Source organism: Podospora bellae-mahoneyi, chromosome 5 (assembly GCF_035222275.1).
Source record: "Podospora bellae-mahoneyi strain CBS 112042 chromosome 5, whole genome shotgun sequence".
NCBI classification, from domain to species: Eukaryota; Fungi; Ascomycota; class Sordariomycetes; order Sordariales; family Podosporaceae; genus Podospora; species Podospora bellae-mahoneyi.
In genome coordinates this window covers 1,094,603-1,116,237 of record NC_085884.1, presented here as the reverse complement: position 1 = coordinate 1,116,237, position 21,635 = coordinate 1,094,603, and the positions used below count along the sequence as shown (strand labels likewise).

Here is a 21,635-nt window from a genome sequence, read left to right as displayed (position 1 = left end):
GCCTCATTTATTTTGCCTCTGGCCCCCATTGTGAACTGTCTGGCACTGTGTCACAAGTAGGATGACAGAATGCGGAGTGCTTACCATCCGAGGTCCCAAGGAAATGCAATGATGCCAAGTTTAGAGTGGAGCTGACATGTTGTCTGACAACGAGCCACTTTCTCTCCGAAGGTTGACCGAAGAGATGCAAGGCTCCATCCTATACCAATCAAATACCCACCATAACTAGAAAATGAGAATATGACAAGTCGAGTTTAGGTGGCGTCATTTTCTAATAGGTTTTCCGGAAGCGCAACGAAAATTAGAGACTGTTTTGTCAGGAACTAAACTCTGGGTCCAATATAGCACGGTAAGCCTATTGCAATAGTTTTGACGACGACCAGCACCAACACCATGACTGTTGGTCTGACCTCAGATAAACATGCTCTCTTGTGTCCTCTTGCGAATAATGGTCACTGGCGAATCATGATTGAGATCACCTACCTTATGGACACTGCCAAAAGGATGCTTGGCATCATTGTTTGCTAGTGTCTACTCCGACGACGCGTAAGGTCTTGATGCCATTCACGTCGAACCGGTTACCCAACGAGAGCCAACGACAATGACACAAGCTCGGGTCCTTCCTCTTCCGATGATGAGGCGATGTCTAGATGTGTCAACAGCCTCTTGGTACGACTCATATAGCATCCTAAAAATGCTTACCGAGCACAATCTGGATGGCAAGTATATAACTCACTATCGACTTGTACTCAACCCTCTCTCCATCCTCACCACCATCACTGTTCCTGTCAACATCTTCTTCCAACTTCCGTAACCGAGCCAATCAAACTACCACCTCCAACTATCAAAATGCAGCTCAAAAACCTCCTCACAACCCTCCTCATCACCCTCGCCACCGCGGCTCCCGCTCCCGCCCCAGCGGCCGAGGTTGAGCCCGCCCTCGAGGCCCGCCAATCCGTTGTCCGGGTCCAGTTGGAGATCGAGCGCCAAACCACCTTTATCCAGCGCGAAATCCGCGCCGGAGGCGGCGTCTTCAACCGCAACGGCCCCCTCTTCTCGGCCCTTATCGTCAGTGGACCGAGTAACGCCCGTTGCCAGGCTTTCAACGGGAATACTGCCGTGGGCGCTGCTATTGTTCCCAACAGGCAGGTGAACTACAATGGGGCTTTTGTTACGCAGGTGCGGTGCTAGATTGGGATCATGAGTGGCAGGAAGGTATTGGATTTTGGAATGGCTGAGGTGGGTGGAAAAGGATGATAGAAAACTTTCTTCCTTTGCCAACTATTTCAGACACTCTTTTCATGAAGCTTCATGTTATTATCATTGTTAGCTGGAATTAAGATCTACTACTACTCGTACCATTTAACTTTAGCCTTGCCATTTGATCCGATATGTTCTTCCGCAACTTGAACATCTTTCACGGCCCCCTTCTTTGGTGGTGGACCATTGGGGTCGTACGGTACGCAGTCAACACCGTCGGTGTGCGAGGCTCGGCTTGCCGCTTTGCGGTAGTCTTAGTAAAGGGGTTGAGAGATTGATTTCACTGAGTAAAGCCCTACCAGTTGCACCCACGATCAACATCATAAATTTGCCTGTGACATCTTTGATGGTCTGCCCCTGTGGGAATGTCAGCATGATCAGAAGTTACTAAGATAGGTAAGTGAGGGGAAACTGAGCATACAATGGTGGAAAGATGCCCCATGACGATAACCAGCAGCTTGTTATTGCCCTGCCTGACGCAGAGACTCGGCAACTTCCAGAATTATGTTTCACAAATCGTGAATAATATCACAGGTTATGCGCCCAACTCAATCCTGACATAGACGTTGATCTCGAATGGCGCGGAATAACCCGTGCATTTATCCGGTCCAACCCCGGCGGCCTCTCCCCCTCATCACATCTCATTGAGGCGCAGCCTTGCTGAACGCAACCATGAATGTGGCTTGCATCACGACTGCATAGAGGCTGACGGTAAGGCAATTGTTAAGGCTCAAACTCAACCAGCAAAACTGCATGCTTTCCCAATTTGCAACAGCGCCTTCGAGTTCAAGTCCGAGGCCTGGGCACCCAGGGGGTGAAAAGGGGCGAGCCAGAAGTAGGGTTATGGTTGTCGCCAAGACAACGGTTACCACGTTTGATGATCACGAGTGGTCTTCTTCCGAGGATGAGGTGAGGGGTTGCACTGGACCACTTGTCCCGGTTTGGCATTACGACTTGAACATATTAAGCAATATGTCTTCTGGGGTCTCGCACATCCATAACCCAAATGTGACTGTAAACGGTTTTTACGACCTGGAGTACGAATGGAGGGAAAAGGTCGTGAACACGTGGAGTGTTTGGTATGTGAGTTAAGTGGTCTTCTAACGGAGAGGTGAAGGCTGATGTTGGGATTTTGGATCAGTGACAAAGTCTTTATGGGTATCAAATTTTCATGGCAGGAATGGTGAAACCCATTAGGCGAAGGGGCTGCCCAACCTTACCTTGAGCTTTGCCGTTGGTCATCTCGCAGTTTTGGCCTTGGACTAACAGAGTCATAGAGATCGAGGGCTCGAATATTCACAGGACCAAAGACTGGGAGACAGATGAGAGGATCGCAGCCTCGAAACCGGAGTTCAGCAAGAGGTACAAAACACCAAGGGCCTCGTCAACGGCTAGCGATGCAAGCAAGCACGAAATGGTGACCAGGTTGAGCGACCAGCTGCTTTGCTTTGCAGGGAAAGGTTCGGTTTCTCTTGAAGCGAGGTCACGAAGGAGAACACTCGGAAAAGACAGCCGAAAATACATTGCGAGGACATCTGCGCGCTCTCGTGCTCATGCTCGGGTGGCAGTCAGGCCGTCTTGGAAGATTCCAGAGTCAACATCAGTCTCTCCAACACCTCTCAGGTGTTCAATCTAAAGAGCACGGATGATGTCAACACGCTAAAGACCACCAGAGTTGGCGTCTCCTGACAAATCGACTGGATCAACGCCTTCTGAGTTTCACGTGAAGGTCTCGACGGCAATATATTTGAGCAATGTTGGGCCGAGACAAACATTCTAGATTTCGTGATGCCTGCTATTCACGACTGCCGCTGGCATGTCAGAAAGCAAAACACTTGGCAGACAGCGGCCCAACATTACGATGAGCGGGCTGAAACCAGGCTGGCAGAGATTGTTGACCGTACACTGACCACAGCGATCTCGGCATCCCTCTTACGATCAACATCAGAGTCTGGAGATCATTTGGTTCAGTTTACACTAGACAAATGTCTGTGTGCTACACAATAAACGGACAACAGAAAAAGCCACCGGGACCCATTCAACCGCCCAACTCGCTGGACCCGGTATCCCACATCCAGCATAGCATCACATCACACCAATGCTTCCCACCTTTTTCACCTTCCCATCTACCCAGGTTGATCCCTCCTCTTCTTTTCGGGCCGCCCGATGGGATGCCACGTTTTGTTGTAGCGTTTCGCTGGACGGTAGAATTTATCCTTCCAACCACAAACCTCTGTAGTCCTCGCTACTCATGTGTGCCCGTTGCCGCAGTGGCAACGTGGGCATCACAGCCGCCGAAGTCAAGGTCTGTGTGTGGCATACCACATGGCTTTCATCTATTTACCCCAGCTCCTGTCATGTTTCGGCCTCTTGGCCTTCCCACTCTTTTGCATCGAGACCTGTCTCTCTTTGCCCAATGTGGCAACTCCTAGAACTTGCCTGCCCAGTCATTGTATAGACGCTCCTTGTATATGAACTGGCTGTCCTATCACAAATCTGCCGCATACTCAGCCTGATCAGGGGAGACCACCCTGGATGACGTCGGTTCCGCACCCTCCAATTGGTCAGATGCCAAAACCACCACTAAAAGGGGTACTTTGTTTATTGACCCCACACGCAACGCGATCAAGGGAGGATTGCCGCCGAAAAGGTTTCTATCACCCGCCAAATCTATTTGGATATTGTCGCCTTCAATATTGACCCCGTACTGGCGGCCAGATGGCTGCCATGTGCTCGGCATTTCACCCAGTCCGTCTGGTACGACGGCAGTTGCTTCCGAATGGAACAATCTTGGAAGAAATGGAGAATACCACGTTTTGGAGGCTCCAAAGAAAGCCCAGAAAAAGAGATATAAACGTGATCCCCCGAACGACCATCATCATCGTCCCTGGTTGAAGTTCTGGTTCAGCAATTGTTCCACAGTCACCACCTCTTTCCCATCGTTCCCAGCGAAGGCTGCTGTTGTCAGACACAGATCAAGACCAAGGAGAAAAGCAAAGATGCTTTGGACGTCGCTCTTCCTTGCGGCTCTGGCCGAGGCGGCCCCCAAGGCCAGCCCCAACCCTCAGTTCGGTGGACCTGGCGGTTTGACCATGCTTCGATTCGGCTGCACCCAGCTCGTCATCGACCGCATCGACCCCCTTGTCAACCCCGGCCAGATCCCCTCGCCTCACATCCACCAAATTATTGGTGGTAACGCCTTCAACGCCACCATGCCCACCGACGATGTCGCCCAGCACTCCACCTGCACAACGTGCTCCTTCGCGGACGATTTCTCCAACTACTGGACCGCCAACCTCTACTTCAAGGCCCGCAACGGGTCCTACAAGCGTGTCCCCCAGTTCTCTGCCCCATTGCAGTTCAACGACAGGTTCTCAACCCAGATCAACGGCGGTATTTTGATCTACTACGTTTCGGCCCAGCCCGGCCGCATCACGGCCTTCAAGCCCGGCTTCCGCATGCTCGTCGGTGACCCCAACGTCCGCTCCCGCCCCGACCAGAAGCTCCGTCGTCAAAACTGCTTCAGATGCTACTCCGGCCCCAACCACCAGGGTGATGTTGGTGCTCCTTGCATGGATAACAACTATGACACCGAAGCCTTCCCCACCAAGCCCTGCCCCGGTGGCATCCGCTCCAACATCCACTTCCCCACCTGCTGGGATGGCAAGAACCTGTATGTCCCTTTGTCTTCACAACCATATTGAACGCATCTAACATCTCCTCAGTGACACCCCCAACCACCAAGACCACGTAGCCTACCCCACCTCCGGCCCAGCCGACTTCCTCTCCCTCGGCGGCAACTGCCCTGCCTCCCACCCCGTCCGCATCCCTCAGCTCATGTACGAGGTCTTCTGGGACACCTCCAAGTTCGCCAACCGCGCCGACTGGCCCGCCGACGGCTCCCAGCCCTTCGTCCTCTCCACCGGCGACCCTACCGGTCTCGGCCAGCACGCCGATTACGTCTTTGGCTGGAAGGACGACAGCTTGCAGAGGGCAATGGACACCTCTGGCTGCTTCGGCGCCAGCTGCGCCAACTTGAGGACGCAGAGCTTGGACAACGCTAGACGGTGCGCCGTCAAGCCGAACGCGAAGGAGGATTATGACAGCTGTGAGTCTGACCCTGGTTGACGATGATGTTGAAGTGTGAATGTGTGCTGACTGGAGTGACAATAGGGCTTCCCGCTCTCCCTGGTGTTGGTGCCTGAGTGGCTGACTGTCTTCTTTGTTGGGGCTTCAAGAAGAAAAGAGGGAAAGAAAATGGGCTGTTGTCGCTCGCTTTCGTTTAGGTTCATAAGAATGCGCAGCTTAATCTTTCTTGCCAATATCTTCGAGTTGCGCCTAGCTTATTTGTTGCATCATATTTCTCGGCCTTGAATCATACCATTGTTAGAATAACACTGCAAGCTTGCTTGCCTGTGATGACGAAGAGTATTGATAAGTATTTGATGACCGGTTGATGGAGTCCAGTCTACCTATACTCTGTCATAGGTACCCAGGTTATGTCATATTTTTCATCGCAGATTCTCGAATATTACGTCCATTGGAGTTCACTGCAATCTGTATCTTCTTGTAAATAACGAGACACTTTATAATCTTGACACCTGGCACTGTCGGAGCTATCCCACTCAGACCACACTTTCATAGATACTGTGATATCTTGTCGAATTTCCACAACATCTAAACTGACATGTACTCTACACTTCAGGTACGTTGCTCCGTACCTGCTCAAACTCCATCACATTTACACCAACTGCCCAGTCAGTATTTCACCACTTCATCCCCAAAACTGTCCCTTAAAAACTTCCTGACCTTCTCTGAATCCTCGCCATCGTCGAAGCCCACACTTTCCCTAGTCAATCCTATCACCTGCAGCCCTTCCAGCGATCTGGCCCTAGAAAGCGCGACGTAGATTTGCTTGTCCACAAACACCTTCGAAACGTCCACAATTACTTTGTCCAGTGTCATGCCCTGTGCCTTGTGGATAGTGAGCGCATACCCCGCCGTCAAGGGTATTTGCGTGCGGGAGACTGTGGAGTACGGGCTCTCATACCCGACCAGGTGGATGTCACACTCAGGGTATATAGTTTTAGTCATCCCGTTGTCAAATGCGACAATGGGCCAGCCGAAACCGCGCTGCTTTAATTGCCTCTTGTGCATCGACGCAAATTCCCTAACCAGTTTCTCTCTAACTTCAGCGTGCTCTCCCCTAATAGTGCCAGTGTTCCAGGTGGGGAGCTTCGTCCAACTGCGGAAAGGTTCATAGCCGACAAGTGTCCCTTGGGAGCCATTACGAAGGTCTGAGCCCAAGCTGGCGAGGAGGAGGACTCGCATACCTTTTTTCAATCTGAGCTTGCGGTCGAAACGGTGCTGATCGAGAAATTGGAGGGTACCGTCATCGAGGCGCTTGCCGTATTCGAGGGAGTGTTCCCAGCTCCCCGCAAAACCGTCGTGACATTTAAAGATGATGGGCGGGGTTTCAAGTTCCTCGAAGGCCTTGTGGTTGGTCTCCCAGACGTCGGCGCGGACTGGGAAGAGTTTGACGGCATTGTCTTGAGAAAGAGTCGGTTTGGGGCGGGTGAGGGCCGTGATGTCGTGGTTGGAGAACGGAATTCCGAGTCGGCATTTCTGGAGGAGGGAGATGAAGGCTGGATCTTTCTGACGATGAATGGCTTTAAGGTGAATATTCACAAAGTTGCAGTGACTCCAGGCGGCGCTACTGAAGGCAAACTTATCCTCCTCCCTGAAGGTTAGACCGCAAGGTTTGCATCGAGTGCTAAGTGGCTCGTCAACGGTTGAGTCTATCCCCTCTTTCGGTTTCCGAAGTTCTCGTCCACAGTTGAAGCAGTGCTGGAAGGGCTTGATGGGAGGAAGTTGACAGAAGTCGCCAGTGATGATGACTTGAATGCCACCAAATGGTTTGGCCCGCCGGCCGGAGTCGCTGCTTTCTATGTGCCTCAGCAGGAAGTCGAGCCTTTCGAAGAAGTTGTTTTCTATCATGCTAATCTCATCAATTATGATGACATTTACTTTCGAAAGCCGTAGCGAAGTCATGGGATCCCTGCGGGGGAGATCTTCCAGGGGTATTCTGGTGGAATTTGGTGTCCAGCCAGCAAAAGACCAGGTTGTCGTACCATGGATAGCGAGAGCCACGATCCCGGTCGGTGCCATGACACAGACGGTCATCCTCTCTTCGAGACGTTTGCGCACCTCACGCAGGACGGTTGACTTGCCGCAGCCTGCAGGCCCCGTGAAGAAGATGTTGTGACCGGCAACTGCATGGTTGACGACATCTTGTTGCTCGGGCAAGAGAGTCGGGCCAGCTTGCTCATCTAGCTCCCCATCTAGTTGGTGCGCTCTCTTGGCATTGGTGGTAAAAGGTCTCTTGCTGCTGCCCGGTTCTCTCGCATCCTTGGAGTAAATAATCGCGTTAAAGAATCCCGGTGATATCACCCGACACTTGATTTGCAGCCCCGTAGTCGTTGTTGGTCGGTAGATACGGAAATCATTGCTCGGCTTGTCTTGTACACGAAGCACACCGTGGCGACCTCGGCTGAGACCGTGTTGTTGATCACTGTTTGATTGAATTAGTGGCGCGATTCTTGCGACTGTGCGGGTTTCTTACCCGCAGATTTGGTATCTTTCCACTGACCAGCCTTTGACTGCCACGGAAAGACTCGACTTGAGCTTACGAGACATGATTGCTGAGAAGGTTTTGATGGTGTTGAAGAGAACATGTGCTTCATTTAATTGTCGTTGTGATGTGGCGTTTTTGCTTGAATGGTCAGGTCAGTCCGTGTATTGGTGGCCGAGTCGATTGCTGCCAGGTGTTTCGTTCCAAAAGAGGGTTAGGGGTATAACAAATGCGATGCTTATCAGTGCGATTCGATTGGTCAACTGGTGTAAAATCACTCTTGAGGTAGGTAGGGAGGTGGGTAAAAGAATGCTTGCGCTAGATTCTCTACAACGGCAGTAACATAAGTCGACCCGTCCAAGACTTAACCCTGTGAAAACCCAGGATAGTGACTGCCCACGTTCATATTATTCCCAAACCCCATGTCGGTATCACCGACGTTCATCAGCCCAAGGCCTGTCTGCCAGTCGCTACTAGTATCGTACTGAGGCACAAACCCAGCATAGGAGGCTGGTGGCCCTGGCTGGAACTGGAAACTATTGTCCACGAACCCAGAGTCGTCATCGTTTGTGTCTGGCGTGAATCCACCCATGCCCCCGAGATTCCCAGAGAGGAAGCTATGGTCGGCGCTGGGAGCGGCTGACATTGGGGGTGTCTGGGAGATCGACGCGGGCGCATAGCTGTATGGAATATTCAGAGGTACCATCTCAGGCACGATCTCGGGTATAAAGCTCATTGAAACAGCTGAACGGTCCGCAGAGACAATATTATTGCCCCTAGCTTCCCATTCCAGGAAAGCCTTCTGAAGCGCCCCTTCAATGATTTTCGGTATACTGTCCATCCTCAGTGCTTCGTGTGGCGCGATCGGTCGCTGAAACTGCGCCTCCGCAGTCTGCGTAAAAAGGCTCGGCAAGGTGCGGAGAAGAAAGTGCTGAAAGTGCATGCTGGATTGGGCCTCGGATGATATTGGGCCCATATCTTCGGCGACTTCGGGATCTGGCATCAAAATCAGCGATCTAACCTCCCTTTAGGCGAGTGTTGGATCCTGATGGATGCACTCACATGGCGACGATGGTATTTCCTCGTTAGGGAATAGAAGCTGGTATATCTCTACCCACTTCTCCTCATCTGTCTTTCGCCGGGCATTGTGTTTTCGTGATTTCAGTTGCTTTTCTTGGAGAGTTGAAATATCGCAAGGCGGCGGACCGGGAACGAGCTCACACCCCTGTGGTGACATCTCATGGCCCTGCAATTCTTTGAAATCCCCAAACATTTGCTTGCATCGTTGGCAGTGGATCTTGTAGTGACGGCGATAAAGATGCTCTCTGGATAGGGTTTGTTAGCCTTTGCTCACCGTCTCGAGACCAGAGCCACCTACTTGAGTCTGGAGATGGTTCCCCATGATCTGACGGCGCACACTTCATGTTCCTGAAGGCTGTACTTGTGTGGATCATGCTTACGGAAGGGGCATGCAAATCTTTTTGTGGATAAAGAACTTCGCTTAGACAGCGATGAACCAGGCCGCTGCCCCTCACCGTCGTCATCGTCCTCGTCCTCATCATCGATTGGATAACGCGCCCCAGGCCGCAGGTTCTTGTTTTGCCTGGAAGAGGTCCCCTTTCGAACCCTGGCCGTCGTGTCGCGGTAGTGCGGGGAGCTGCTACTTCTTCCTGCCTCGCCCACACACTGCACAATAAGAGTGTTCCAGTCATGATTATAGCGAGTCCAAAGTGCTCCCATGCCAAGCTCTACTGTTTGGTTGAAGGTCGACTTCCATGTCTTTGCTGCTGCAGACAAACCGTCATGTTCCAACCAAGAGTCAGTGTCCGACACGCTGTCTTCCGACACTGTCTCGCTCGTGCTGTCATCTAGCCACCTGGCGTTGTCCTTTGCGTGGCTTGAGAGTGTACTGGAGCTTGTGTGTGGGCGGATCGAGGATAGCGGGCTCGCTCGAGCAACAAGTACATGTGCGGGAAGGTGACTAGTCGTAGATGGATCTTGAGTTGGGTTCATTACTGCTATGCCATTTCTGTTGGCAATCAGGTTCGGGCGTGGTGGGGTGTTGCCTCGGCGCTGGTCAGGCTGAGGCGTAGGTGCCCTTGGAAGGCCGCTATCAATGCGACGAAGATTTCCTCGCGCTGTTGCGTTTCGAAGAGCGATGCTAGGAGCAGGGCGGGCTTTAGAAAGAACAGCTGGTACTGAGGAGGGTCTCGCAATGCTGTCTCCAACGGTTGCTGATGGCATTGGTGCCGAAGACTCTCGAGCAATCTTGTCCGCAATCAGTGATGAGAAGCTTGATTTGGCCAGATTTGAAGAAAAGGGGATGTCAAGGTTGGATGACATGGCCAGAGACATGTCGTCTACCGAGCGTGGTAATTCTCGGTGACTAGCGGATGACGATTCAGGTTGTGAGATAGCATCGACCTCTGTAATCTTATCTGGGTCCTGTCGAGCATAACGCTGCGGCAGCACGCTGCTCACATCCCTGCTCACATCTCTTTCCACCCGCTTTTGGGCAAGGTCATACGCCATGAGGGCAACTTCCTCCGCTTCCATCATTGCACTGTTTCCGAAAAACTCAAGGACATCTTGTAATGTGGAAGCTTCTTCGGCATCGAGAAGTCGGCCGCTGTTGCCCTCGTCCCACATGAACCGCAGTTTTGCTCCTTGTGCTGTCTCCTCCTCTGCCACCAAGGCAACCCATGCTTCTTCTACCTTTGGTTGCTGAAGCAAAGCCTTGATGACAAGGGAGTGCTGCCATTGCACCCGCTCTGAGCCCTCGTCGTAATGATTCCCAACGTGGTCAAGGTAGTCGGTACGGGATCTGAAGAGGGCAGCGCAGAAGCCGCAACCCCAGGCAGCTCGTAAGGGAGAGTAGCGTGCTGGCTGGGGAAGCTCATCTGTGGGCTTAATTCCATGCACGTCACTCTCGTGGTCCCAGAGCGAAGCGGCCCGTCGAAACACTGCAGAACAAGTGCTGCAGGCGTAAACCTCACGCTTGTCATGGTAGTCATTTTCGTGCAGCCTCCACTCCTCCTTTGTTGCAAAGGAATCACTGCAGAAGGTGCAGAAGTAGGGGTTTTCTTCCTTGATGCTGTCCTGCCTCTTGTACGAAGGGCTGATGGCTGAGATGGGAGACTCGATCGAGGACTGACGAATTGACTGCCGAGTGGAGGCCGAGAAGGTCGAGAATCTTTGAGAAAAGATGCTTGGCACTGCAGAGGACCTGGCCGTGCTGGCTGAAACGAACGAGACCCACGAGTGTCTGCTCGGGTCGTCATCCGCTGGCGTCTCTTGAATGGGCGTTGCCACAAAGGTGTTTTTGCCCACCCCAGGTGTCAAGGTGGGAAGAATGGGCCGGCTACCGGCGGCATGTCTGATGGCGCCGCTTCGTCTTGGTAAGGCGATGCCAGAGACTCCATCCAGAGCGGCGCTGGATCCTTGGGACGCCTCTCGGCTGGCTTCATTGGAGTCCATGATGTCTGCCTCGTTCTGTGCTGCGCTGAGTTCAACACGGAGAGCTGACAACGAAAGCGCGGAGAGTGTGACTCGAGGGCGGGGATTCTCAATTGCCGGGGTTTAAGACCAGTTGGTTGACTGGTTTCACTTGGCCCCCGAGCAAGACAACACCTTTACACAAGAGCACCGTCAAACTGCCAGGTACACAGGCCGGGGCAAGGCAACCATGATGTATGCATCCATTATATGAAGGAGGGCAGTGTGTCCTCGCAGGGCTGAAAAGGGGGTCGGTGAAGAGGGCCGCTTGTCGCAGCTGCGCACACTGTTGGGGGTCAGACTCGCTTGCCTATCACGTCGTAGTGGGCTTGGGTGTGCAATGACGCCGAACAACTGGATCGTGTTGGGGGCTGTAGAGGCTGTGGCTGACGTGCTGATTGGTTGAAGACACCGTTGTGAAGATCAACCCCAATTACAGGACCCCCTTGCTGGTGGTGGTGGTGCCGTGTCTGCAGGCTGCCTCTTGACGACCTGCCTTCATTACTGTGCTGATGAGGAGTCAGCCATAGGCTCTACTTGGGTGCCCCCAATCTCCTGATGTCCAGTGCATGATACACGACGGTATACTGGAAATAATACCTGCTGTGGCATCTGGAAGCTCTGCTATCCGTATGCTGTGTCGCATCCCGTTGTCCGCGCTGAATGAAGCATGGTCGATTTGTGAGGTTGCGACGAGATGTGAAATGTCAGCTCGAGGTGCATACGACCAACGTGACCAAGACGAAAAGGACATTAACACCAAAGCTCGGGATGCGGTGTACCAGATAGCCCGCCTCGCATCATACGGTAGGTACGAATATCACAACATATTTGCTTATCCATCCATCCATGGCCAAGTTGGCTGGAGGCATGCACACAGCTATGGCTCGACGCAGCTCGCATTTGGGCCTTTGAGAACGGAAAGAGATATCGGCAAAAGGACCAATGATCAATGATGGGCAGTGAATGGTTTTGATCAGCAAATGATGGACTTCCTGGTGATAATCAAGGCCGTAGGGCTGAGACAACTTCGGTCCGGGGGATCCGATCTGGGGTAGCACAGGTGATGGGATGCGACGGTTCCTTGGTTGATTGATGGTGGCTGATGAGCCCTGTGGAGTTGACGCCGAGGAGGGGGCAGCTGTGTGGCTGTTTTGTCGGCTGGCAGTGTTGTTTTGGAGAGTGGCCAGAAATAATGCCTAACTTCCAAGGCTTCCACAAAAATAGAGGCGCTGAAAAGCCAAGACCAGCGACGGGCGCGACCCCACACCGCATGGCTCGTGCGCGACAGCTTGCCGCAAAAATTTCAAAACTTCAGAGTGCTCAGAAAAAATATCCCAGCTCGCTATCGACAACACGCCGACTTGGACTGGTGGAATTGATCAATTGCGCAAGGTACTCCCGCCACCAGCGCATTTCCCCCGTCATCCCACAGTTTCAGAGAAATCAATAGTCACAATGGTGGCCGTCAATTATCTGCTCTTCGAGAGCGCCGTCGGCTTTGCCCTCTTTGAGGTCGTGCACCAGGCCGACAGCGTTGGTCTGCAGCTCCCCGAGGTGAAGGAGGCCATGACCAGCCTCGACAAGTTTGGCAAGATGGTCCAGTTGCGCAGCTTCAACCCATGGACGTGAGTTTATCGAGTTACCAGCACTCCGAGCGACGCGCGCTTGCGAAAACAAGAGTTTCTCCCCCCACTAACCACCAAGTCCAACAGCTCTGCCGCCCACGGTTTGGAGGCCATCAACCTCGTTTCCGAAGGCATCATGCCCGACCACCTCAAGAACACCCTCGAACTCAACCTCCCCCAGACCAGCGGAAAGAAGAGCAAGATTGTTTTGGGCGTCGTCGACAAGAGGTTAGCAGGCGAGATCACCTCTGTCTTTACCGGTGTCCAGTGCGAATCCGCCGAGACCTCCGAGGTCGTCGCTGCTCTCCTCCGTGGCATCCGTGTCCACGCTGGTAAGCTCCTCAAGGGCCTCCAGGAGGGTGATATCAACCGTGCCCAGCTCGGTCTCGGCCACGCCTACTCCCGCGCCAAGGTCAAGTTCAGCGTCCACAAGAACGACAACCACATCATCCAGGGCATTGCGACTCTCGACGCGCTCGACAAGGGTATCAACCAGGGCGCTATGCGTGTCAGAGAGTGGTATGGCTGGCATTTCCCCGAACTTATCCGCATTGTCTCCGACAACGGCACCTACGCCAAGATGGTCATCGCCGTTGGCAACAAGAAGACTCTCACTGACGAGAGCGTTGACGAGATCGCCAACGTTCTCAACCAGGACCAGGACAAGGCCGAGGCCGTTATCCAGGCCGCCAAAGTCTCCATGGGTCAGGACATCAGCGAGACTGATCTTGCCATGATCAAGGACCTCGCCTCCAACGTGGCCGAGATGGCCGACTACAGACGCATCCTCGCCGAGTCCCTCGACAAGAAGATGGGCGATGTTGCTCCTAACCTCCAGGTCATCCTCGGCACTCCCGTTGCTGCCCGCCTTATCTCCCACGCCGGTTCCTTGACCAACCTCGCCAAGTACCCCGCCTCTACTCTCCAGATTCTCGGTGCCGAGAAGGCTCTTTTCCGCGCTCTCAAGACCAAGGGCGCTACTCCCAAGTACGGTCTCCTTTACCAAAGTTCTTTCATTGGCAAGGCCGGTCCCAAGGTCAAGGGCCGCATCTCCCGTTATCTTGCCAACAAGTGCTCGATCGCTTCCCGTATCGATAACTTCAGCGAGAACCCAACCCGCCGTTTCGGTGAGGTGATGCGCGACCAGATCGAGCAGCGCCTCGAGTGGTACGCCAAGGGCACCAAGCCAATGAAGAACATTGATGCCATGGACAAGGCCATCAAGGCCGTTATGGACGACGATGAGGGAGGCATGGACATCGACTCTGAGCAGGTCGACCACATGGCTCCCAAGGAGGATAAGAAGGACAAGAAGGACAAGAAGGAGAAGAAAGACAAGAAAGAGAAGAAGGACAAGAAGAGGAAGAGCGTCGGTGCCGAGGACGTCGATATGGTTGACGCGGCGGAAGAGCCTTCCAAGAAGAAGAAGAAGAGAAAGTCTGTGGCTGCTGAGTAAGAAAATGTGCATTTTTTCTGCTTTGCATTGCTGTGCTGGACTAGTTGGCTGAGAACGGGGGGCTCTGAACATTGCTTGAAAGCGCGAGCCTCTCGTCTGGTTTGGCTGGTCATCTTCTGTCTTTTGATCATGTCCTTTTTTCCTTTTCTCATTTTCTTGGAGTTCTATGGGTTTCTTGGGGCAAAATGTTTGGCAACTGGAGTTTTCGGGGATACTCTCGTGTGTAGTAAAGCTTTTTTTGTAGACGCCATGCTCTCTTCCTGTGTTCCTTTTGATGTAACATACCCGTCGCAGACACACGCAACACACATGGTCATGGAGACGAAAACAAGAATGAGTTTTAATAAGTTTCAGAATTTGACCCTCGTTGGCTAAATCCGATGTGATGTGGAACTGACGCATAATTATTGATCATGATCCCAAAACAGAATATTACTTCGCCGCAGTTTCCATTGCGCCCGTTCTCGATGCTAACACACACTTGAAAAAGGTCTTGTAAAACGCCGCACGCCTGGCCTGCGGTTTCCACGCGCGTCCCATATCTGACCATATGCACAGCAACTCCTCCCTCCCTCCACGGTCTACGCACCCTCACTCCCAAACTCCTTCGTCCACTCCTCGTTCCTCTCCAAGTCCACCTGCGACACCGTCGGCCTACTCGACTTGATAGCCCTCAAAAAGTCCTTCTTCTCCACCATGGGCTCCAACAGCTCCTCCCCTTCCACCCCCTCCCACGTCATCTCTACCGCCTCCGGATCCCCGGGCGAGCAGGGCGTCATCCTCTTCTTGCCGTCCACCATCACCTTCTTGAAGTGCGTCGCCTGCTGAATCTTTCTGACCGGCTGCATCAGCGCGTCTTGAACAACGATGCTGATGTCAGAACCTGAGTAACCCTCCGACGCCCTCGCCAGCTCTCTAAAATCTTCGGGTTTGAGCGCCGTCTTTGTGTCCCCAATGGCAATGCTAAACATTTTTGTCCTCGCGGCCAGATCTGGTAGACTGATGTGGACTCGTCTCTGGAAACGACGGCGGATAGCAGCGTCGAGTTGCCAAGGGATGTTGGTCGCGCCGAGGATGAGAACTCCCTTGCTGTCCTTGCCTACACCGTCCATCTGGACGAGCATCTCCGTTTTTATTCTCCGGGAGGCTTCCGACTCGCCTTCGCCGCGGGGGCCGCAGAGGGCATCGATTTCGTCAATGAAGATGATGGATGGTTTGTTCTCGCGGGCCATGGCGAACAGTTGCTTGACTAACCTGTTATCGTCGTTCGTCAGCAAACTGCCTCCTCTTCTAGGGGTAAAAGATAGTAGAAAACATACCTCTCACTCTCACCCATCCACTTACTCACCAAATCAGAACTGCTAATACTAAAAAACGTACTCTTCGCCTCGGTAGCCACCGCCTTGGCCAAATAACTCTTTCCCGTCCCCGGCGGCCCATAGAGCAAAATCCCCTTCCAAGGCTGCCTCTTCCCCTGAAACAAATGAGGAAACTTGATCGGCAACAAAACCGCCTCCTTCAACGCCTCCTTCGCCTGCTCCAACCCAGCAACGTCATCCCAGCTGACATTAGGTCTCTCCTGCAAGATGGCGCCCGCCAGCGCCGACCTCAGCTTCTTGCTATCCTCATCTAGTTCAGGCGCACCATCCTCCCCCGCCTCCTTCCCTTTTGCCGTCCCGGCGGTGGAGGAGCCGTTCGCGCCGACGAGGCCGGGTTTTTTCTTCTTGGACTCGGCGTCGGCGAGGTGGGCTTTGAGCTTTTCGGCGCGGTCCATGTACTCGGCTGTTTTGGCGCGGATCATGTCTTTGGACTTTGGGTTCTTTTCCCACTTGAGGGCCAGCATGAAGAGCTCGAGGGAGGCGTAGTAGAGCTGGTAGGCTTTTTCGTATTGGGCTGCGTTGTCGGCGTCGATGGCGGTGCGGACTTGTTTGATGGCGCGGTCGAGGAAGTCGGTGTTGGACATGGTGGGCGAGGGGCTACCGCCGAGGCGGGTTTGAGGTCGTTCGGGAGTAGGTTTGGTTTGTGAGGAGGGGGGTCGGGGGGAAGAGGAGATGTTGTTTTGGCCCGCCCGTGGGGGAGATGCGATGGTAGGCAGCGGGTAGTGGCAGATGAGCGCCGCTGTCGGCGGGAGGGTGGGAGATGGGATTGTAGAGATTGAGGATAGCAACTGTCTGGAGGAGGGCGCCGGGTTATTATGTTGCAGAAAGACAAATAGTTGGGACGCCAGATGTGGTGACCGAAGCGGTGCGGACGTCGTTGATGAGGGGTGTTTGGAGTTTGGTTTTAAGCAAGGCACGAAGTCGAGACCTCGTCAGCGGTGTCTTGGCACGTGGGCTGAAGAAGCTCGCAGCGTCCTGCTCATCCCACACTGGCTTCTGCAGGATTCAGTAGTTGGCACCTGTAATTCAAGGGTCCGAAATGGAAAGAAAAGGCAGTTCCTATTAAATTCTCCCCGGGCTGCAGTAATGGTAAAGGCGAGCATTGGTCTTGTAAAAGGACAAGTTGATCCCTGCGGGGTCTGTGGTTGCTGCTGCGGGGTGCTCCGTGTTAGTGTAAGCACACAAAGAGGCAGCAAGCACTAACAGCCTGCACATGTCATCTCCCATTTCCTTCGACAGAGCTCTGGGTTGCTTCTGATTGTGTACATACATACAAGAATACACCTCTACATTCATTTGATCTTTTCCTGCGACCCGTCATCGTTTCGAGTGCTGAGTAACTAGCAGGCAGCATTTTGCGGATTCTCATTTGCGCCAGCACCCCACTTTTCTCAACACTGCCCAACTCTCGTCATCACAGCGGCTGTTGAGGTGAAGATATCGGCTTGCTCACCTTATCCAATCCGTTCCCAGGGCCGTTCCTGAGGTTATCCCGGACAAGAAATAGTCAACATGGCTGATATCCAACGTCGGCTTCAGGCCCTCTCTGAGGACTACACCAAGCTACAAAAAGGTACCCCCCCATTCACCGTCATCTGTTCGTGCACAGCTTTCTAACATCTGTCTCTAGATCTCCAAGACACAGTAACGTCTCGGCAAAAGCTGGAGGCTCAGATGCAGGAGAATTTGGGCGTACAACAGGTTCGTGTCCCACCATGAAGATCGGCCAGGATGACATTGACAACAGAACAGGAATTCGAGAAGCTCAAAGACGGCGAGACCATCTACAAGCTCATCGGGCCAGTGCTCTTGAAGCAGGATAGGACAGATGCGGAGAGCACGGTGAAGGGGCGGTTGGAGTTTATTGAAAAGGAAATGTAAGTTATATCTCTGCCATGTCGGTGGCTATCCGGAGACTGACTTGGGATACAGCACGAGACTGGAAGGCCACATCAAGGAGACGCAGGCCAAGATGGAGAAGAAGAAGACCGAGATCATTCAGGTTCAAACCAGTGCTCAGGCTGCCGTTGGTGCTGGCCCTCAGGCTGTCAAGGGGCGCGCTTAAACTTGTGAGAATAAAATTACCGTGTTCCTTGCAATAGTTGTTTTGGGCTGTATATGACCACAGTGCAATTTTGACGAGTATAAGTGAGTTGCGAGATATCATTATTCATTACCCTTATTACCGCATAATCTCAAATCTATCAGTCTAACTGTTCATGTATCTATCTAAGACGTTCCAGCCATTTTCCCCAAAGCAACCCGATCTATCCAAACCCAGAATGGAGATTTGTTAATGTTACAGTCCACCAAAAGATATTACAAAAGACATAACCCTCCCCTTCCTTCACAACCTCCCGGTCATGATCTCTAGTTCAAAGCCATAATGGTAAACCCCCACGGCAAGCCCATATTCCCATACGGCCTGCTCCCCATCTCCCAGTCAACCTTCTCATTCGTCGCCACCTGCTCAATCTCAACTTCATTCACCACGTCTTCTTTTTCTTCCTCGTCAATAACCCCCACAATAAACTCCACCACCGCCTCGACGGTATAACACTCCCCCAACAAACCCCCTTCCTCGATCCTTTCCAGCACACTTCTCTTTTGTTTGCTCTGCTCAAACAACCTCAGCTCTCTATCCACCACGCCAGCAGTGATGTCCCCATGTGTGCAGAGGTGCTCGAAGATGAGGACTAGCCCGGTGACGGCCTGGATATAAAGAATGGTTTTGGCCTGGTCGTCAAGGCCGGAGAGGAGGGCGCCTGTTGTGTCGAAGAGGATGGGGAGGGTTTCCTCTGGGAGGATGGCGGACAAAAGCTGAGGGAGGGAGGAGGTGATCGGACAGGAGTAGATTTTGGTGAGGGTGGTCACCGCGGTGGCGAGGAGGGTGGGGTGGTATTGGGGGAGGGAGAGGTGGGTGTGCGTTAGGGTCAAGGGGGAGAGGGTTGTGAGGAGGGCTTCTATGGGGGAGGTTAGTAAGCCTGGGTGTTGATGGAGACGGGGAGAAGGGGGCACTAACGGTGGAGTTTGGAGGTTGATGGGCTTGATGGCCTTTGGTGGTGGAGTGAAATCGCCATGGTGGTGGTGATATATGTGGTACTGAAGGAATAGTTTGTGTGAAGTATCTCGATGGTACGCTGCGAGTAGGTATGATGAAGTAGCTTGATGATTGTTTACTTATCAGGTAGATATTGTGAGATGGACGTCTTTATATAAACAAAAAAAGTTCAAGATCAACATCTACGAAACAAACAGTGGCAACATCAACCCTTTAATACCTACACGGTACTACCCAACACCTCATACAAAACCAAGCGGACAGGCCCGGCATGGGCGGTCATATTACCAAAGATAGGAAAAACAATTCTCTTGGCTCCCTGTAATGGGCCGGGTCTCTCTCACCACGGCGCGAGATGAGGCACCAACTCAACGCTTGATCTTTTTTTTTTTTTTTTCGTGGCAAGGCGCAGTTGGTGGCACTTCCGCCCCTTCAGACGACCAGGAGGGTGGTTGGTAGCGACGTGTAACCCGTCCTCGCTATATCACCGCCCTAATTTCCGACCCGACATATTCCGATTACGTTTTTGCGTGGTGTTCAACATCAGAATTTGTCAATGCCATCGACAATGGTTGATGGATGGATGTTTGGCCTTGATTGAAGATGCTCGGCATTCGGCCCTATCCGCCCGAACTGTGACCAAGAGATATCAGCCGTGTTCTTGGCAAAAAGTTCTGGCATCGCGATCAGCTGCAGTTGGATTCAGGTCTGTGTGTAATTTTGTTGACTGGTTTTTCTGATAAAATCCAGGGTATTTTCCGTTATTTTCCGAAGTTTGATAAAACCTCAACAAGCGGTCAGAAGAAAATATCTCACCAAACTCGGTCTCACCAAAAGATGCTATTCTCCTTGACACCATCGAATTTTTGTAGCTTCGCCTTGTCCAACGCCCAGCTCAAGTGCCAAGCCATATCCGTGCGTTGCGCATCGGTCTGATCCACAAGAGTCTCACGTGATACTCTCACCTGTAACATCCGCCTCACTGGGGGTCCGTGCATGGCTTGGCTTACTTGGCTGATCTTTGCCCCGCCAGGCGGCCCAGGGCAAGGATGGTGGGGTGTCGCGTTCTCTTGTTCGAGATACATCCAACCAAACAGGCCAACTGCAGCTGTTCTACCAAATCACAATGGCTTCAACGCCAAACATGGACAGCGACCGGCCGTTATCGGTTAGGGAGCTCACAGACCTGGGTTTGCAATATGACTTCCTGCCCCAGCTCCCCCTCAACCGGTGGTACCGGGCGGCTGAAGTTGTCTACCGGGAGGTCAGTCGAGAATCCCATCATGGCGTTCTTCCAGTACTGACGTGCTCTGTCCAGGCCACCCACTACCTCCGCGATGGGAATACTCCCCAGGCCTTCATGATGTTCCAACGATACTGCGATCTCGTCATGTATAAGCTCAGAACACATCCCGACATCAACCTTCCCGAATCCCGGCCGCAATACAAGACCCTGTCCAAACGTATCCCTGCCATCATAGAGCTGATGGAATCGATGCGGGTTGAGATTGATGAATACTACAGCCGATGGGAGGCACGAATGAGGGCTCAACGTCGGTCACAACCTCCGGCAAAGAGCACAATCAGACTGGTGGATCCAGCCCTGTCTTGGAACCACGCTTCGCCGGGGAGCATATTAGATGCCAGGTCCAATAAGGATCTCGCCATCGAAATGGCCAACAAGGAAAGACTCCGGAGGAGAAATGCGACTAAGATGGCGCCCTCTCGGTCGTCTCGCATAATTTCAGAAGATGAGCTGCAGCGCAGGAATATGGAGGCAGTTCGAAATCAGTTGGACCGATCGTATAGGACATCAGACACCAATGACCGCTCACAGTCGACCAACTATTCTTACCCTTCGATCAAGCAGTCGGCTCCTCTTTCGTACGAATCCGCTCCTCGACGCCCGAGTCCCCCCCCTGCTCGGCCCATGCCACCACGACCTCCCAAGCAACTGCCCGAGCCATCCCGTCCTCCCTCCGTTTCACCCCCTCCACGGCCCAGGAAGGAACTGGAAACTGAAGCATTTGTCACAACGAGGTCACAATCTCCTGTTAGACCGCCTAAAGAAGCCCTCGAGCCCGCACCTGAGCCCAAGAGAAGGTACACATTTAAACCTGAGAAGTATTTAGAGAACGGTGACCCGATCCGTTCAATCTTTTTGCCGGAGTCGCTTCGGAGACGGTTCCTCGCTATTGCCGAGCCAAATACCAGAAGAGGGCTCGAAATGTGCGGCCTCCTCTGCGGCGCCAACATCAACAATGCCCTTTTTATCACACACCTTGTGATACCCGATCAGGATTGTACTGAGAACACTTGTGATACCAGAAACGAAGCCGACATTTGGGAGTTTTGTGACAAGGAGGAGTTGATACAGATTGGTTGGATCCACACGCACCCGACGCAAACATGCTTCCTCAGCTCTCGCGACATGCATACGCAGGCTAGTTACCAAGCTATGTTGTCTGAGAGTATTGCCATCGTTTGCGCCCCACGATACGAACCTTCATGGGGAGTCTTTCGGTTGACCAACCCACCGGGCCTACCGGAGATGCTGAAGTGCCGAAAGACGGATCCATTTCATCCGCACGATGTCCCGGGCGATCAACTTTACGTGAACGCCCTTCAGCCTGCCGGGCATGTCATCGAAGCGGACCTCAATGTCGACGTTTGCGATCTTCGGGGAAAGACATAGAACGGCTGGAGGGGCGACGAAGATGACGAT

At 52.8% G+C, this 21,635-nt stretch overlaps 10 protein-coding genes across 10 annotated transcripts; 5 read left to right on the top strand and 5 right to left on the bottom strand.

The window, feature by feature from the left end:
• Positions 1 to 849: 849 nt before the first annotated feature.
• Positions 850 to 1,191, top strand: QC761_0076500 (uncharacterized protein; the record flags this gene model as incomplete). The annotated part of the gene is made up of 1 exon (XM_062872780.1): positions 850 to 1,191. The coding sequence occupies one exon, from the start codon at positions 850 to 852 to the stop codon at positions 1,189 to 1,191; it is 342 nt and encodes a 113-aa protein (XP_062730649.1).
• Positions 1,192 to 1,305: 114 nt separating this feature from the next.
• QC761_512915 (uncharacterized protein) lies at positions 1,306 to 1,852 on the bottom strand. Its single transcript, XM_062880452.1, has 3 exons — positions 1,682 to 1,852; positions 1,560 to 1,617; positions 1,306 to 1,501 (listed from the first exon to the last, which is right to left on the bottom strand). The coding sequence occupies exons 1-3, from the start codon at positions 1,700 to 1,702 to the stop codon at positions 1,350 to 1,352; spliced, it is 231 nt and encodes a 76-aa protein (XP_062730648.1). The 5' UTR covers positions 1,703 to 1,852; the 3' UTR covers positions 1,306 to 1,349.
• An 84-nt stretch (positions 1,853 to 1,936) lies between these two features.
• QC761_0076480 (uncharacterized protein) lies at positions 1,937 to 5,694 on the top strand. Its single transcript, XM_062872779.1, has 4 exons — positions 1,937 to 2,343; positions 2,538 to 4,933; positions 4,986 to 5,368; positions 5,434 to 5,694. The coding sequence occupies exons 2-4, from the start codon at positions 4,260 to 4,262 to the stop codon at positions 5,463 to 5,465; spliced, it is 1,089 nt and encodes a 362-aa protein (XP_062730647.1). The 5' UTR covers positions 1,937 to 2,343; positions 2,538 to 4,259; the 3' UTR covers positions 5,466 to 5,694.
• A 116-nt stretch (positions 5,695 to 5,810) lies between these two features.
• QC761_512930 (uncharacterized protein) lies at positions 5,811 to 7,956 on the bottom strand (the record flags this gene model as incomplete). Its single annotated transcript, XM_062880453.1, has 2 exons — positions 5,811 to 7,831; positions 7,883 to 7,956. 2 exons carry the CDS (start codon positions 7,954 to 7,956, stop codon positions 6,019 to 6,021), a joined length of 1,887 nt encoding a protein of 628 aa, XP_062730646.1. The 3' UTR covers positions 5,811 to 6,018.
• Positions 7,957 to 8,918: 962 nt separating this feature from the next.
• QC761_512940 (uncharacterized protein) lies at positions 8,919 to 12,567 on the bottom strand (the record flags this gene model as incomplete). The annotated part of the gene is made up of 3 exons (XM_062880454.1): positions 11,987 to 12,567; positions 9,270 to 11,895; positions 8,919 to 9,216 (listed from the first exon to the last, which is right to left on the bottom strand). The coding sequence occupies exons 2-3, from the start codon at positions 11,366 to 11,368 to the stop codon at positions 8,919 to 8,921; spliced, it is 2,397 nt and encodes a 798-aa protein (XP_062730645.1). The 5' UTR covers positions 11,369 to 11,895; positions 11,987 to 12,567.
• An 89-nt stretch (positions 12,568 to 12,656) lies between these two features.
• Positions 12,657 to 14,759, top strand: nop56 (Nucleolar protein 56). Its single transcript, XM_062880455.1, has 2 exons — positions 12,657 to 13,014; positions 13,102 to 14,759. Exons 1-2 carry the CDS (start codon positions 12,845 to 12,847, stop codon positions 14,468 to 14,470), a joined length of 1,539 nt encoding a protein of 512 aa, XP_062730644.1. The 5' UTR covers positions 12,657 to 12,844; the 3' UTR covers positions 14,471 to 14,759.
• Positions 14,760 to 14,792: 33 nt separating this feature from the next.
• On the bottom strand, positions 14,793 to 17,146 carry VPS4 (Vacuolar protein sorting-associated protein 4). The gene is made up of 2 exons (XM_062880456.1): positions 15,790 to 17,146; positions 14,793 to 15,724 (listed from the first exon to the last, which is right to left on the bottom strand). Exons 1-2 carry the CDS (start codon positions 16,431 to 16,433, stop codon positions 15,052 to 15,054), a joined length of 1,317 nt encoding a protein of 438 aa, XP_062730643.1. The 5' UTR covers positions 16,434 to 17,146; the 3' UTR covers positions 14,793 to 15,051.
• On the top strand, positions 17,072 to 18,662 carry YKE2 (Prefoldin subunit 6). The gene is made up of 5 exons (XM_062880457.1): positions 17,072 to 17,422; positions 17,480 to 17,550; positions 17,602 to 17,726; positions 17,782 to 17,997; positions 18,084 to 18,662. Exons 1-4 carry the CDS (start codon positions 17,362 to 17,364, stop codon positions 17,912 to 17,914), a joined length of 390 nt encoding a protein of 129 aa, XP_062730642.1. The 5' UTR covers positions 17,072 to 17,361; the 3' UTR covers positions 17,915 to 17,997; positions 18,084 to 18,662.
• Positions 18,025 to 19,779, bottom strand: QC761_512980 (uncharacterized protein). Its single transcript, XM_062880458.1, has 2 exons — positions 18,872 to 19,779; positions 18,025 to 18,812 (listed from the first exon to the last, which is right to left on the bottom strand). Exons 1-2 carry the CDS (start codon positions 18,927 to 18,929, stop codon positions 18,220 to 18,222), a joined length of 651 nt encoding a protein of 216 aa, XP_062730641.1. The 5' UTR covers positions 18,930 to 19,779; the 3' UTR covers positions 18,025 to 18,219.
• QC761_512990 (uncharacterized protein) lies at positions 19,519 to 21,605 on the top strand (the record flags this gene model as incomplete). The annotated part of the gene is made up of 2 exons (XM_062880459.1): positions 19,519 to 20,174; positions 20,229 to 21,605. Exons 1-2 carry the CDS (start codon positions 20,037 to 20,039, stop codon positions 21,603 to 21,605), a joined length of 1,515 nt encoding a protein of 504 aa, XP_062730640.1. The 5' UTR covers positions 19,519 to 20,036.
• Positions 21,606 to 21,635: the final 30 nt, after the last annotated feature.

Bases quoted from the DNA above. Each gene is read 5' to 3' on its own strand.
- QC761_0076480 (XM_062872779.1), top strand. From the start codon at position 4,260: ATGCTTTGGACGTCGCTCTTCCTTGCGGCTCTGGCCGAGGCGGCCCCC. The intron at 4,934-4,985 runs GTATGTCCCTTT...ACATCTCCTCAG, and splicing joins TGCTGGGATGGCAAGAACCT to TGACACCCCCAACCACCAAG. The intron at 5,369-5,433 runs GTGAGTCTGACC...GAGTGACAATAG, and splicing joins GAAGGAGGATTATGACAGCT to GGCTTCCCGCTCTCCCTGGT.
- QC761_512980 (XM_062880458.1), bottom strand. From the start codon at position 18,929: ATGGCGATTTCACTCCACCACCAAAGGCCATCAAGCCCATCAACCTCC. The intron at 18,813-18,871 runs GTTAGTGCCCCC...CCTCCCCCATAG, and splicing joins ATCAACCTCCAAACTCCACC to AAGCCCTCCTCACAACCCTC.
- VPS4 (XM_062880456.1), bottom strand. From the start codon at position 16,433: ATGTCCAACACCGACTTCCTCGACCGCGCCATCAAACAAGTCCGCACC. The intron at 15,725-15,789 runs GTATGTTTTCTA...CGACGATAACAG, and splicing joins TGGATGGGTGAGAGTGAGAG to GTTAGTCAAGCAACTGTTCG.
- QC761_512915 (XM_062880452.1), bottom strand. From the start codon at position 1,702: ATGGGGCATCTTTCCACCATT. The intron at 1,618-1,681 runs GTATGCTCAGTT...ACATTCCCACAG, and splicing joins TGGGGCATCTTTCCACCATT to GGGCAGACCATCAAAGATGT. The intron at 1,502-1,559 runs GTAGGGCTTTAC...ACTACCGCAAAG, and splicing joins GTTGATCGTGGGTGCAACTG to CGGCAAGCCGAGCCTCGCAC.
- YKE2 (XM_062880457.1), top strand. From the start codon at position 17,362: ATGGCTGATATCCAACGTCGGCTTCAGGCCCTCTCTGAGGACTACACC. The intron at 17,423-17,479 runs GTACCCCCCCAT...ATCTGTCTCTAG, and splicing joins CTACACCAAGCTACAAAAAG to ATCTCCAAGACACAGTAACG. The intron at 17,551-17,601 runs GTTCGTGTCCCA...ACAACAGAACAG, and splicing joins AGAATTTGGGCGTACAACAG to GAATTCGAGAAGCTCAAAGA.
- nop56 (XM_062880455.1), top strand. From the start codon at position 12,845: ATGGTGGCCGTCAATTATCTGCTCTTCGAGAGCGCCGTCGGCTTTGCC. The intron at 13,015-13,101 runs GTGAGTTTATCG...CAAGTCCAACAG, and splicing joins CGCAGCTTCAACCCATGGAC to CTCTGCCGCCCACGGTTTGG.